This window comes from Curcuma longa, chromosome 20 (genome assembly GCF_044706935.1).
Source record: "Curcuma longa cultivar G26 ecotype Majalengka, Jawa Barat chromosome 20, ITB_CL_G26_1.1, whole genome shotgun sequence".
NCBI classification, from domain to species: Eukaryota; Viridiplantae; Streptophyta; class Magnoliopsida; order Zingiberales; family Zingiberaceae; genus Curcuma; species Curcuma longa.
The window spans coordinates 8,125,266-8,140,523 of NC_133880.1; the positions used below are offsets into that span (position 1 = coordinate 8,125,266).

Here is a 15,258-nt window from a genome sequence, read left to right on the forward strand (position 1 = left end):
AGTGTAATCGAGGTTTTCAACAGCAAATACAGCTAGCCCATGTCCCCTAGCAAGGGTGTGCTTCATTATGAGTCCTAGCAAGGTGAAATCGAACTTTCCAACAGCCAACACGATCAGGTTGTGTCACCTAACACGGTCGTATTGCATTCAGCTTGTTAATGAAATCAAACAAGTTGTCTCAACTCGAAACACGGCTTAATCATGTTCCCTAGCATGGTCGTGCCTTAAGGCATGGCCAAGTCGTGCCAACCGGCATGGCCTAGCAGTGCCAACTGGCACGGCCGTGTAGCACCGCTATGGTTCAAGCAGATCGAGTTACCAAATGATTTATTTTTGTTATTTTTTATTTAGTTTTATTTTCTTTACATCCGTTGAATTTTTAAACTATTTAAATAATTATTTAATTGATGTTAGAGTTAATTTTTTGAATGAACAATATTTTCAATCGTGCCATTTATTTCCTTTTCCTTATTTGATATTTTTTCATATCAGATTTTAAAAGTTCATTTTCGACATTCGTATTTAAACTAACGAAATTAATACTGTCCGTATAATAATAATCATTATTCTGTCCAACATCAATAATTTAGTATCTAAGTCAAGATAAGAAATCTCATCTTCAACACTTGATGAATCTCTTGATGATATTATGAAGTGAGTGTCACTAATTGAATAACTCTCTGGATGTGATTGATCCATTATTATAAAAGAAATTAAACAATAGTAGTAATTCTCATGGTAAAGGACAGTTCGAAATACAAAATTCTTGAAAAAAATAAAACTACATTGAATATATTATACATAATCTTATCATAAATTATAAAAGATTATTTCCACAACTTAAACTCGTAACCACAAAATCATGCGACAACAACTTTACCTTTATATCAAAACTCCCCTTCAATAATAATTTTCATGTTGTGGTGCTAAAAATACAGGTGTTTTAAGGTAACCTACATGTATCACATAGTGCTCATCTAGTTTTAACGTAACATTATATATTTTAACTACATGTTTTGAGAACATAATGCCATCAAATCCTATCTGGTTTCAAAGGATAAGAATTCTGATACATAAATAAGCTTTCAACCTTGGATTTCAGCTCCCTCAAGTGAATGCAAAAGTAATGTCGACCTAACTATTAACAATCATTGTCGAGAAATAGTAATTTTCCTTGCAAAACACCCAATACACAGCTAGTAAAATTTGGCATTGAAAAAAAAATTGAAATCACATGGAAATTCAGTAATAAATCACACAAATTTCATATCTAGCTATTTTCAATTTCTCAAGAATAGTTTTCACATTTTCGGGTAACTATTTCTCAAAAATTGAGAACAAAAAAATAAGAAAATCATGGAGATATATCATCACTATCAAATCATATTTAATTTATCCCAACTATATTTCAGGCCGACTACATTTTGAATCTAATGTATTGTGAACAAGCATGAAACAAAAACAATGGAGTTATATATTCAATGCATGTATGGAAGAATAAGTTTATCTACCATTCAATCTATCTTCCTGTAAGCACTGTGACGGTAACATCGGAAGTGGAGAAGGATCCATATTTGTTGGTTGTCGACTCCGTCTCACTTGGACTTCTCTCTACTACAAATGTGGGTTGTTTTGGCATGGGCAGAACACTTGTTTCATTATCCATCATCCGAATGATGTTATCGATCTCAGGTCGATCACTCACTCGATCTTGAACACACAATAATGCTATATGTACACATCTCTTTACTTGATTGATTGTGGATGGCGATCCAATCATAGGATCTACTAGTTCAACTATTTTTTCCTCGTTCCACATCGTCCAAGCCTGTAACATTATTTTTTTATGTTTAGTGATGAATAGGTATTTATTCCTTGAGCAAATAAATGCAATACTTTCTTGAGACGAAAATAAAATATAAATAATATAGTAAAATTGCATATAATTTTACATATAAATAGCAAGGCAATAATATTATGTGCACAAACTTACATATCTTACGATGCTGACATTATTCTCCATGTGACGAAAGCTATTATTTCTCTGACCAATGATGATCTCCATAATGAGAATTCCAAAGCTATAAACATCAGATTTCACCGAGAATAAACCTTCCATTGCATACTCAGGAGACATGTAACCGCTGCATGTATTTAGAATACATCAATTTCAGATGAATAGAAAGAATATTTATAGAGTTTTCTTCTTAATTCAAGCAAATTACTAAAGATTTAATTTGTCTCTTGAACTCTACACTATTTTTGTAATTTGCACCTTGAATTATATTTTAAAAAAAGAACACTATCTTTTTGTCATTTGAATGTCCAATTTTGGGCACCATTATCAATTGCCTGTGAGCAAATGGCGTTCAAATATTCAACTAAACACTATCAGCTATAACCCGTATACAATTTTTATTGTGCAGTCAACAATTTTTTCATCTCAATTTTGAACTCACGAAGCTACGATAAAAGGCAAGGTGACAACAATGTAAAACTTAGAGAGCTATTCCCTAAAATATGGCATTCAACTTGCAAATTAGGTAAATTTTGAAATATGAAAGAAAATTTCAGCTATACAACTCATTTATGATTATGAAGTGCTAATGCTAAGTACTCATAATTAACTTACAATGTGCCAACCACACGATTGGTGTTGCATTCATTTTCATCACCTCCAAAGATTCTCGCCATACCAAAGTCTGATATTTTAGGGTTCATGTTTTCATCAAGCAAGACGTTGCTAGCTTTAAGATCACGATGGATGATCCGCAACCTTGAATCCCTGTGAAGATAAAGAAGACCACGAGCAATGCCTTCTATGATGTTGAACCTGCTATTCCAATCTAGTACATCTTTCTTCAAAGGATCTGTTAATTTCACAATCATATATGCTTCAAGAATTGCTTGCAAATTTTTGTCTAACTTTTTTCATATAAAGAGAAATATTTACATACCAAAAAGGATGGCATCTAGGCTTTTGTTTGGGAGATACTCATAGATGAGAATTTTTTCATGGGCTTGAATGCAGCAGCCGAGCAATCTGACCAAGTTCCTGTGCTGCAATTTAGAGATGAGAATGACTTCATTCTTGAATTCCTCCATGCCCTGCCCTGAACGCCTTGAAAGCCTCTTCACTGCCACTTCTTGTCCTCCAGGTAACACACCCTTCAACACCATCAATTAATCTCCTCTTAGAATTAACACAATTTCATCTTGATACATTAGTTCTTTGGTTTAAAATTCACCTTATAAACGTAGCCAAAGCCACCCTCTCCAAGCTTATTTGACTCGCAAAAATAGTTTGTCGCAATTTGGATAGTGTCAAATGTATAAACAGGCAGATCTGAGTTTTTGCCTTCTTGCTTTTCTTCTACATGATAGCTCGAGCTAGAAAAATCCGATACTAGTCCTCCACTCAACTGTGAAATAGCCATTGAATTCTCTTTTTGTCTTTGCTTCACTATAAAATGATGAGATTTTAGTCATAACTAATATTGAATAGTTGTCACTAACAAGTAGTTCTTGTGACAAAGTTGTGGTAATGATTATATATGTGACAAAAAATATTATAATAAAATTGTCACATGTCACAATTAGTATATATTATAAAAATATTGTAAATTAATAGGAAAAAAATGTGATTTTAATCAGGAACTTAGGACATCGAACCTGGAAATAAAATGGATTGTCACTAAAGATTTTAGTGACAAAATACCAAGTTTTAATGGCAAACATTGTTTTTTTATTAATATACATTTTTAATAGTTCTTCTTCGCCATCCACATATGTAATAATATTATGCTCATTATCGTCATCATCTCAACTGTTAAGGATTAACTATATAAGCATTATTCCACTACTGGTCATAGATAATATTACTGTAAAGCAATTTTAATAGGAAGAAATATAATAGAAACTTCCTTCTGATTTTCATGTTATTAAAAAAGAAAGAAATTGGGCTTCAAAACTAAATCATGATAATTCAGTCAGAGTTACTGTTAGTGAAGTCAAATGAAGAACCAGAAATATTATTTACCTTTTCTTCTTGCATTATATTTCCAGAATAAGCAGCCACATAACATGAAGAGAGACGCCAAAGCCGACATAGATGCAATCAGTGCCACTGTTCTGATTGACTTGCTCCTCTTGCCTGCAGTAGCATGCTTCATATTTAATAAACCAAAAGTAATAAAAATAAAAGTATATAATATCACAGTGCAATTTTACACGTTTTTTCAGTCTAAAGGACATCAATCTTTGACATGGGGAATCATATACAAATACCTAACGACTTAGAAATGACAAGTTGAACATATAATTGCGTATGACGTTATAGACAATAACAAAAGTCGACCATGTGCTGAACCAAACTTCAACTTGCTCTTTGCCAGTCTAATTAAATTCTAATTAGTCTACTTTATAATATCCTGATTTTTATCGTGTCAGTACTTTGTTGAACGGAGAATTAATTAGTGAAGATTGCTTGGATATCACAAGCATGTTTCCCACTTTTTTTAAACGTCAACCAGTGTGGGCTTGACCAATACTAGCTTACTTGTGCTACAACGATGAAGTTTCATTGGATACGTCCCCACTCGATATATTATTTTCTTTAGACTTATCAAACAACTAGCAGCACATCATCACATGGTCAAAATTCAGTATTTTCGATCAATCGGAAATTGTATAAGTTAATCAAGGCAATATAATTATTAGACTCACCCAGTTCAGAAGCTGCGAGCTTGATGTTGAGATCGTAGTCGAAAACGGTGGATTGGTAAATGTCGACGAGATCAGTCCTCCACATCATGCACGAGATATCAGCGGCGCCGTAAGCGTAGGCTAGGCACGAGCAGTCCCTCGAGCACGCTTCCCGGCAATCCGCCTCGCTCGCTGTGTTCCTGGACCAGACCGCGTGGTCCGGCAGCTTAACCCGGTCCATTCTCCAGAACCCATCCGGTCCAGTGTTGTTGGCAGTATTGTTGCACGCTAATTGTGCCCGACGCACACAACCCCCGGTCCAATTGCCGGCGGCCCACTCCTCCGCGAACCGCGGCTCGAACCCAAGCAAGCACTGGCATCTCGACCGCCGCTGGCTGTCGAAGAAGCAGCTACCGTGGGCGCCGCACTTGTCGTACATCTCGCAGTCGTCGCTTGGCTGCTGCCAGACCGCTTTCCACTGCCGCGTCTCCGGCGATTGCATCCATGTCCGCTCCGACCCGTCCCACCCCATCACGAACCGCAGCAGCGACGCGTTGTGCCGCGTGTAGGTGAAGTATCCGCCCACCGCGTTGTAGGAGAAACCGTAGTTGTACAGCGCCCGCATCACCGTCCCGATGAACTTGTGCCCGTTCCACTCCCCCGACCGCCACCTCCGCACCCGCTGGCCGCCGATCTCTTCCCAGATGAAGATCTGGGGCGAGCCCTGCGGATCGATGCCCATCGAGTACTTCCCCGGCGCCGGGTCATCGGGGCTCGCCCACGACGTGAACAGCTGCGGCTCGCCCGTCGTCGCGTTGAGCCCCAGCTGCATCCCCGGGAGGAACGTGTCCGTCGGGTGGTCGAAACTCTGCCACGTCACCGCCCCGCCGCCGACCGTTTGGATCACCAGATTCCCTTCATCCAGCAGCTGCAAGGTCGAGTTTGGTCCGCCGGACGCACCTGCGGACCAAATGAGGTTGCTCGCCCCGTCGAGCACCGTTAGGTCGCCGGACTGGGAGATCGTGATGCGGCCGCCGGTGCCGCGGATGGGGCGGCGGCGGTTGGCCACCCAGACCACCTCCGGAGTGACAGAAACGTTGGGGTGAAACCAGATGCCGACGTAGCGGTTGGTGGATGAGTTGCCGGGGCTAAAGAAGCCCAGCACAAAGACGTTCTCGGCGGAGACAAGGGTTTGGCCGTCGGCATCGCTGAGAACTTCGCCCTGCCTCAAGGTGTCCGATGCAGCATGAGAAATAGGGATTAGGGACGAAGAGAGAAAGAGGCAGAAGAGGAAAAAGAACATCATTGATCTGTGAAATACGCTAGGTAGAGCCATCGATGCAATGAGACGCTTAGAGATGGAGTCGGTGGAGATGAGTTGATGAGCTGCTATTTTATTTGGTGCTCTCTGCTCCTTCCTCTCTTCCTCTCCCTGCAGCCCATGTGTATCGTTAATTATTGTGGGAGAAGGGCCAATTGAGGGCTCCTGATGATGTTGACCATTCTGAGTTAATTATAATAAAATAAAATTATTAAAAAAAAAGAGAAAGTAGTCCGATTAGAATCGAATAATAATAATAATAATAATAATAATAATAATAATAATAATAATAATAATAATAATAAGTCGCCGGAGAAATAAATGCTGCTCTCTTCAGTCTTCACCCACCACACGCGCTAGCCTCCTCTGCTTCTGTCCGCATACATTAATTTGGCTAATGCCGCACGTTTTATATTTGAGTAATAGAGTGGTGACACTGTGACGGAGACTATTAGAGCAGTTTGAATTTGTCTTTTCTTTCTCCATGACTTGATACGTTGGCACGCACTTCGTGATTCGCCTGATTTGAAAGTGTTTTGTTTCTTATTTATCTCGATAAAAATATGCAACACTGCACGAGAAAAATGACGCTCAAGTTCTCCCTTCGTCGACCTTCTTAATGAAGACAAGCAAACGAATAAATACGTTGATTCACATAGAATAATAAAAACATTTAAAATATAATAAATACGACATCAAAATTGTCAAACCACCTTGAAACTTAGAACGAAATTTATGAAGCCAAATCTCATACAGAGATATAACTCTCATATAAAAAAAAATTAAATTTAAAATTTTATTAACTTCAAGATGTCTTAAATACAACTCTAAACTCCTTTATAAACTCGACTAAGAACCAATATAGAAATAAATATTTTAAATAAAGAAAATAGGATACTCTTAGTATTAATTATAATTATTCCCTATTTATTACTAAAATAGAAAATATTAATTACCATATAATAAAAACTGAATCTCTAATAACTATAGATGCATCAATTTTAAATATTTTTAATTTATTTTTATTTATCATGGATGCATCAATTTAGAATTTATCATCAATTATCTTTGCTACATTATTTATTTCCTTATTTATATTATTCTCCTCCATCGACAAAAATTAGACTCCTAACGAGATGTGGACTTCTTCATTTTTAACTATTGTGGATCTTGGAAGGTAAATGAGTCATGGATAGGAGCTGAACCAAAGTTTGAGAATGATAATTAATGGAGATAAGTAGTACCAAAATTGAATTATTAGATTTTAGCTTTGATATCAATTGATTGATGTAGTAGAAATGCATACCAACAAAGGACTAACATATTGATTTGCACAAAATAAGTTAGGAAAATCTAATAGTGTGGAAGCATGCAGTAATAAAAATTAACCAATTCATCCACACAAAATAATTAGAAAAAACTCAAAAATATGATATGTTCCGGTTGAGAATAGCTCCTGGACACGTCACCGGACCTAGCTCGCCGTAAGGTGGGGTCGGTGGAGAAGAAGAGGGAAAAGAAGAAGAAGAAGGAGAAGCTTGAGGACCACCGGACCTGCAAGCACAACAACCGTCAGTAGGAAGGCCGGGTGTTGCCCCGGCGCGACCACTCCGACGATCAAGTTAGGGGCAGTGGAAGAAGGAGGAAGATAAACAGTAGAGAATAATCGAGACTCTAGTAAGTTGCAAGTGAGAACCAGAGAGATACCTGTGGAGGGGAGTGGTCGGTTTATAGAAGGACTATTAATGTACCTGTCACGTCAGCATTTAAGATAGGTCTTCTCATGATTAATGAGGTGGCAGAGATAATCAATCTTGCTGTCCTATCGTTTAATAAAGCTATCTTTAGTCACTGTTGGGATATTCAGCGGGGATATGGTATTAATTAAAGGGGGCGTGGGCTTGTCAGAGAATAATGATGAGGTGAACTAGGATCTATTGACAAATGTAAGTAAGACAGGTACACGGGTCCAGCGAATTGTCGTAGGCGTGAGAAGATTTGGCCGGACGGCTGTGGTACAGGTGGAGCATATAAGGCTCTAGCTGGCGGGGAGGATCCGGACACACTTTTGCCGGATGAGAGGATCCGGCGAGGCACCTGCCGGATAGGAGGATCCGGCTAGACACCTGCCGGACCGGAGGACCTGCCGGCTAGGCACCTGCCGGCTAGGCACCTGCCGGATCCGGCTAGGCACCTGCCGGACATGAGGATCCGGCTAGGCACCTGCCGGATATGAGGATCCGGCTAGGCACCTGCCGGACATGAGGATCCGGCTAGGCACCTGCCGGACATGAGGATCCGGCTAGGCACCTGCCGGACATGAGGATCCGGCTAGGCACCTGCCGGACATGAGGATCCGGCTAGGCACCTGCCGGACATGAGGATCCGGCTAGGCACCTGCCGGACATGAGGATCCGGATATGAGGCACCTGCCGGCTAGGCACCTGCCGGATATGAGGATCCGGCTAGGCACCTGCCGGACATGAGGATCCGGCTAGGCACCTGCCGGACATGAGGATCCGGCTAGGCACCTGCCGGATATGAGGATCCGGCTAGGCACCTGCCGGATATGAGGAGCCGGCTAGGCACCTGCCGGACATGAGGATCCGGAGGGGGGGGGGGGGCTCTAACTGGGTGTACGGACCATTCAGGGAGAAACCAGTTTAAGACACAAGTCAAGTCCTGGTTAGACCCTTGGTTTATCCCCGGAACATAAGCCTCCCCACTAGTCTAGTCGAAGGGAGCGGGGAGCGTACTGACTAGGCTCAGTCAGACTTGTGTCTTAGTTGGGCCCAAGGCTGGGCTTAGTGACCTGGAAGATAGAGAGAGAGAGAGAGATACGCGGGTGGGACCAGGTCTACCTGCATCTCTTAAGCAACCTAATTGCCTGCAACACGTGTCCGTGCGAGGTTGGTGGGTGCAGAAAAAGGCGGTTTTACCAGGCGAAGCATGGGGGGTGTCTTGTCCGAGGCATGAGTAATGATGATATTGGGAGCGGGCGAATCCTTCTTGGAGAGCGTGCAGACACCGTTTAGTCTTCTTTTCGGGGTGCGCATGGATTTTATAAGGTGACCTTTCAAATCCGTGGGTTGGGGGGCTATAAATAGGGATGATAGCGCACGTTCCTGTTATCATTCTCGAGCAATACTCCTGCGAGAGGCGCGTCAAGATCGGAATCGCGGCCATGGACATCGACGGCGAAGGATCCGAAACGGGTTCCACCACGCACCCCCATGTTTCGAACGAGATGGAGACACGGGTGCAGGTGGCTCTCTATCGAGCCCGTGTAGCGGAGGAGAGATTGAAGCACGTCGAGGAGGAGCTGATCCAGGCTAAGCTGGAGATACGGAGGCTTCAGGACATCATCAAGGTAAGAGCTACCCAGGGCAGTGTCGTGGCGGGTCATGTTGAGGGATCCACTTCCGCAGTGCTGAGCATGCTGGAGAAGATACAGGAGGAGATGGGGTTCATGCAAACTGCGGTCAGAAGGCTACCCCGTGACCCTTCTTCGGAGTGATCGTCTCCTTACTTCTGCTCTGTTACTGCTAATGTAATGGCTTGCTTATGCTAATAAAAATCTTGTTTATTGTAAATGTAATGTACTATCTAATGCGTAACAAGCAAGGTTCATTAGGATAAGAGGGATGGCATAGATGACGGCTAGGCTTGAGTTCGAGCGCTATCAGAGGAGTGTGCTGAACCAACCGAGAGAGAGAGAGAGAGAGCGGGACAATTAAACCAATAATTAAACTGATATGCGGTGTCAAGGAGAATAAGTTGTGGAGACGCGTGTCACGCTATGATTGGCGGTATTTACAGTAAGTACTGGCGTCGTGTGGGCGGAGAGGGGCGTTACCATTCCCGACATAAGTAATAAAAGAGGCGTGCTCTGCTTTTTTGTCTTTTCGTATGCAGCGTCTGACGTCAGCAAAACCGTTCGGAGAAACGTGCTCAGATCCGACGGCTCCAAGGAGATCCCGCCTTTTCTTTACCCCTGATCTGACGGCTACGGAGAGTTAGGGTTCCGATACATAACCGGCGTGAGTTCTCGAAAGACTCATCTCGCGATCTTCTTCCTCGCGCCTCTCGTCTGCCGTCGACACTTCTGCCTCAGGCGTCTACAGTGCTCTTCTTTCCCTTTTTCGGCAATCTTTCCGGCGTAAGCTTCCCCTTCCTATCTTAGTTCGCATTTTTGGCCTTCTCCTTTCTTTCGTTTTCGGGGTTGTAGGCATGTCAGAGTCTAACCAAGCTTGGTATGAGTCCATGGTTTCGGTTTTTGATAGCGACACTAGGTCAGCGATAAGGGATCGATTTGGGATCCCCCGTCAGTATAAGATTAAGGTGCCTAAGAGCCATCACCGTCCACACCTTCCTCCTCCCGGTTATCAGACCTTCTTCCTTGACCAATTGGAAGGAGGTCTTCGGTTCCCTGTTCCTGACTTCTTTCTAAGGGTGGCCGCGTATTTTGGTGTCCCAGTTAACCAATTCGCTCCCAATACTTTTCGGTTTCTAGCTTGCACTTGTATCCTCTTTCATGTGTATGACATTCCTCTCCACCCGACTATCCTCCACTACTTTTTTTATCCCAAGAAGGGAGAAGAGGGAGTCTTTTATCTAAACGCACGCCCTCACCACAAGTTCTTAGCTGAGTTTCCGTCATCTGTGAAGTTTTGGAGGACGAGATTCTTCTTCGTTCGTCCCCCGAGCCCTATTCGCGTTACTGATTGGCAGGATGAGACGCCGCCTCCTCCTCGGCTAGGCAACTATAAGTCGCATGCAGCCTACCAATCCGCCTTCCAGGTGATAAACGGTTTGTTGTTCCATACGGACCGGCTGCTTAGTGAAGAGGGTTTGCTATTTCAAGCCGGTCTGAGCCCCGTCGCTGCGGAGCTGTCTCAGCCACTTAGTAAGTAGATGTTTCTTTTCTTAGTTCACCGATTTCTAATTTCATATATTTATCTGTTGGTCTGCAGAGGATCTTCTGATGGCGGCGTCACTGAACAAGTTTATCAAATGGGACCGGGCCTCTTTTAAGAAATCAACAGCAACCATTCCTTCTGAAGGGAGTCCGGCACCCGCCACGTCGGCTGGCAGTCAAGCGGCCGCAGCCGGGTCTGAGACGAGGTCTCAGAGGGCTGTAGAGAAGAGACCCTTACCAGAAGAGGCTCAGGAGAGGGAGCTTCGGTCTAAAAAACCTCGATCTGACCAATCAGGTGGGAAGGCTCCTCAGGCCTCGAAGTCCCGTACCCCAGAACCATCGGGAAAAGAGCTTTCAACTGCCAAAGCGCTGACGATCAAGGAGCCAGATCCTGAGCAAGCATCCCGACCGCGCCCGATTACCTTTGATCCAAGGAAGTTGAAGCAAAAGGCGAGGCCGGAACCGGCGGCCAAAGTAAAACCGAAGAAGAAAAAATCTAGTCCGGCCAGGGCCCCACCATCTACTCCAGGAACCGGATCGAGCCGTCAGGCGGCGCGCCCAACTGAAGGAGAGGACGACCCGACAGGAACGAGGCCGGGTACGCCAACAGGGCACCTATCGGCCAGTCGTGCAGGGGAATCTGCGCCTTCGTCACCCCTTGGTTCAGAGGTGGAGCCAGTCGTAGATGTAGGAGGCAACCCATGCTCCTCCCACCGGCCCCGGCGATTGTGCCAATTCTTGATCCCATTCTGGAGGAGGCGATGGACATGATAGAGGTGACGACTCCGGTAACTGCAGCGCAGGAGCAATCGTCCCATGATCTTCCTTTGCCCTCCGTAGGACCATCTGCGGAGCTGGCAGCTACCCTGCCGGCAGCTCCATGCGCGGAGCCGGATGCTGATGCGGAGGACGATCTTCTTCCTTTATCTCAGTCCTTGACACGGGCACTTCCTACCACTTCAGCTTCGGGTGCCAAGGAGACCGAGGTGAGGGAAGTTGCCATGCCACCAAGCCAGGTGCCGCAATCAACGTCCGAAGGCCTCCCTGCTTCGTCATCAGAGGTGCCGGCGGATTTGTTGGTGAAAACGCCCGCAGTGCTCCCGGTCACGCCGCTGGTGGAGACTGCGCAAATGCTTTCAGCTGGGCCAGGAAGAGCGCCAGGGGAGACGGCGGAGGTGGTGGAGCATCCTCTTATGGCAGGGCAGACTTCTCAGCCTGCTCCTGAGGTTCCAGCAGAAGGGCAGGGTACAGCAAGCAGGATGGTTGCTCCCGAGGGGTGTCCACCCTTTGAGGCAAGGTCCTTCCCCCTTCCCCCATCTCCTATTCCTCAAGGTGCCGCGGGGATATTCCCAGAAGGGGTATTTCCTCCTCAACAGGCTTATTTGCCCAGAGCTCCGGCAGACGCACCTTTCACACCTTCAGAAGTCAACAAGATAATGGAGGTGGTAAGGTCTATCCGAGACCATACCCACTATGCTCCGTTGGTACTATCAGACGTGACTAGTCGCGGCATCTATGCGACCATCCGGGTAACCCCCGCTTTTATTTTTGTTAATCACGTTCGATGGCATCAGCTGATCAGCAATTGGGAACGCAGGCCTTAGGTGAACTTTTGGAAGTGCGCAACCGACTGCCCCAGGTGTGCCTCCAATTTCGAGCCTTGGAGGAGCAGGTGGCGGAGCTGCGGGGTCGAGAGGGGTCACAGATGAGTGAGCTGCAAGCTCGGGAATCAGCAGAGTCTATTAAGGCTTTGGAGAAGAGGGTAGAGGAGCTACAGAGCCGGGAGACGTTTCAAGCGCGCGAACGACAGGCTAGGGAAGCAGCCAGGGCCCTTGAGCTTCAAGAGGCTCAAAGTGAAGCTGCGAGACAGAAGCATGAGGCCAGCCTTGCTTTAGCCCGGCAGCAAACGGCTGAAGACAGAGCAGAGCATCTAGAAGCCGAATTGCGAGAGGCCTGGGATCGAGCGCAAGATCTTGAGGAGGATCTTCATCGGAAGGGGGATCAGCTTTCCAAAATATGGTCACAACTCAAAGATCGAGAAGATGAACTTGACCGCTTGGATGAGCAGCTTGACATCCGGGATGCTGAGTTGGAACTTGCCTCGGATGAGTCCAAAAGACTTCAGGAGCAAATTAAAAAGCTGGAGGCTGAATCCGCAGGCCTGAAGCAGCGAATTGCTGAACTGACGGATGCAGCTAGGGTAGTGGAAGGGGTGTCGGCTGATGCTCGAGGTGAGTTGGCTGCTTACAAGCTGAGTGAGGAGGACCGGCTTGAGGCGGCCAAGGAAGCCTGGTTAAAGTCTAAGGAATTCACTGACCAATTCTTGGAGCGGACAGCCGGCATGCTTCAGTCTGGCTTTGAGGGAGCGCTGCGGCAACTACAAGCAGCAGGGGTGGACCTTCCGGATGAAGTGCTAGACAAGTTGGATCCTCAAGAGGTTTGGAAGGCCTTGCCGGCTGCTGCTCGGACGGCTTCGGCGATTATCAAGGGGCCTTCGGCTGGTAAAGGAAAGGGAAAAAAGAAGAAATGAATGTAATGGGTCTTGTCTCTTTGTATCGTTCTGGCTGCAATGACAGACTTTGTAGGGTCTTCTTGATTTATCATTTATTTCGGATGTGCTCGACCGAGTGGGGTAAGTTGTTAGATAACTCCGTATCTCTCTACGCAGTTGCTTGAGGGCCGCTAAGTTTCGTGTTTGTGAGGGCGAGGGTGACCTCTGGCAGAGGACTCAAGCTTTGTGAAGGATACTAGGACTATAGGATCCGGGCTAGCGGAAGATTACCAGATAGGACTTATTTAGATACTTGGACGATTCGTAGGCGGTGGGGGGTGTTAAGTGAAGCATCGTATCCTTACGAGTGGAGGAATTATGGCGTCCGCACCTACGAGTAATACGTAAGCATACATTGTCCCTGTCGGTTGGGAGGAGGGGGGCACATACCTGGGAGCTGTTCGAGTTCGTGAGTGAATCGGAGGCTTACCTGCGTCATCGACCACTTCGTGTTTATCTCAAAGCGGACATTGGCGAACGTTCTTCTATGTTTTGCTGTCTGTAGCAGGTCCCAGACTTAGTGTAAAGTTGGAAAGGTAGGTGCAAAACTTGCTTGGCCTTGATCATGGCTGGGAGAGCGCGGGGGAGATTGGACCCGGGAAAAGGGCCATCGTAGATGGAGCAGGTCCGAGACCTGAATTGAGCTCAACCCTGGCTATGTCCAAGCCGAGGGGATGTGGGACCCTGAAAAGGGCAATTGCTGATGGAGCAGGTCCGAGACCTGAATTAAGCTCAACCTTGGCTATGTCTAAGCCGAAGGGAGGTTGGACCCTGAAAAGGGCAATTGCTGATGGAGCAGGTCCGAGACCTGAATTAAGCTCAACCTTGGCTATGTCTAAGCCGAAGGGAGGTTGGACCCTGAAAAGGGCAATTGCTGATGGCGCAGGTCCGAGACCTGAATTAAGCTCAACCTTGGCTATGTCTAAGCCGAAGGGAGGTTGGACCCTGAAAAGGGCAATTGCTGATGGCGCAGGTCCGAGACCTGAATTTAACTATGTTGACCCCTGACTTCACCTGAGGAGGGAGAGTGTATCGCATGGCCGGCGGGCGTGTGTATGGGGAGAGTCTGAGGAGACATAAATGTTATTAAGTACAAAAGAGACAAGAAGACGTACAACTTACAGTTGGCGTTGAGGAGATGCTATGTTTGATAGGGCCGAAGATGTGTGGCATTCCATGGTCTGATTAATTCCTTGCCATTCGGGTCAGCCAGGTAGTAAGCGCCGGAACTTGTTTTCTTGAACACTTTGTACGGGCCTTCCCAAGGCGGCTCCATTTTGCCTACTTCACCGGCAGGTTTTACTTTCTTCCATACCAGATCACCTACTTGGAACGACCTGGGAATTACTCGTTTGTTGTAAGTGTTACTCATCTTCTGTCGGTAAGCGGCGAGTCGAGAGGCGGCTTGATCCCGGTCTTCAGTAAGGAAGTCTAGCTCCAGCCTCCGTCGTTTACCATTGTCCTCATCATAGAGCCTTCTTCGATCGGATAAGATCCCGACCTCCATAGGTACCACAGCCTCTCCCCCGTACACCAAGTGGAACGGCGTCATACCTGTACTCTCCTTTGGGGTGGTCCGATGGGCCCATAACACACTTGGCAGCTCCTCCACCCAGCTGCCTTTTTCATGATCCAGCTTGGTCTTCAGACCATGTAATATTTCCCGATTGGTTACCTCGGCTTGGCCGTTAGCTTGTGGATAGGCCACGGAGGTGAATGCCTGTTGAATGCCAAGCCCTTGGCACCAAGCTTGAATCTTTCTTC

General features: G+C 45.7%; 2 protein-coding genes across 2 annotated transcripts; one reads left to right on the plus strand and one right to left on the minus strand.

Annotated features, from left to right (window-relative positions):
• Window positions 1-1,238: 1,238 nt before the first annotated feature.
• On the minus strand, window positions 1,239-6,129 carry LOC141813363 (G-type lectin S-receptor-like serine/threonine-protein kinase B120). The gene is made up of 7 exons (XM_074701319.1): window positions 4,726-6,129; window positions 4,040-4,153; window positions 3,249-3,463; window positions 2,958-3,168; window positions 2,633-2,870; window positions 1,994-2,144; window positions 1,239-1,828 (listed from the first exon to the last, which is right to left on the minus strand). Exons 1-7 carry the CDS (start codon window positions 6,038-6,040, stop codon window positions 1,520-1,522), a joined length of 2,553 nt encoding a protein of 850 aa, XP_074557420.1. The 5' UTR covers window positions 6,041-6,129; the 3' UTR covers window positions 1,239-1,519.
• Window positions 6,130-9,926: 3,797 nt separating this feature from the next.
• LOC141812994 (uncharacterized) lies at window positions 9,927-13,473 on the plus strand. Its single transcript, XM_074700918.1, has 2 exons — window positions 9,927-10,442; window positions 12,128-13,473. Exon 2 carries the CDS (start codon window positions 12,508-12,510, stop codon window positions 13,471-13,473), a length of 966 nt encoding a protein of 321 aa, XP_074557019.1. The 5' UTR covers window positions 9,927-10,442; window positions 12,128-12,507.
• Window positions 13,474-15,258: the final 1,785 nt, after the last annotated feature.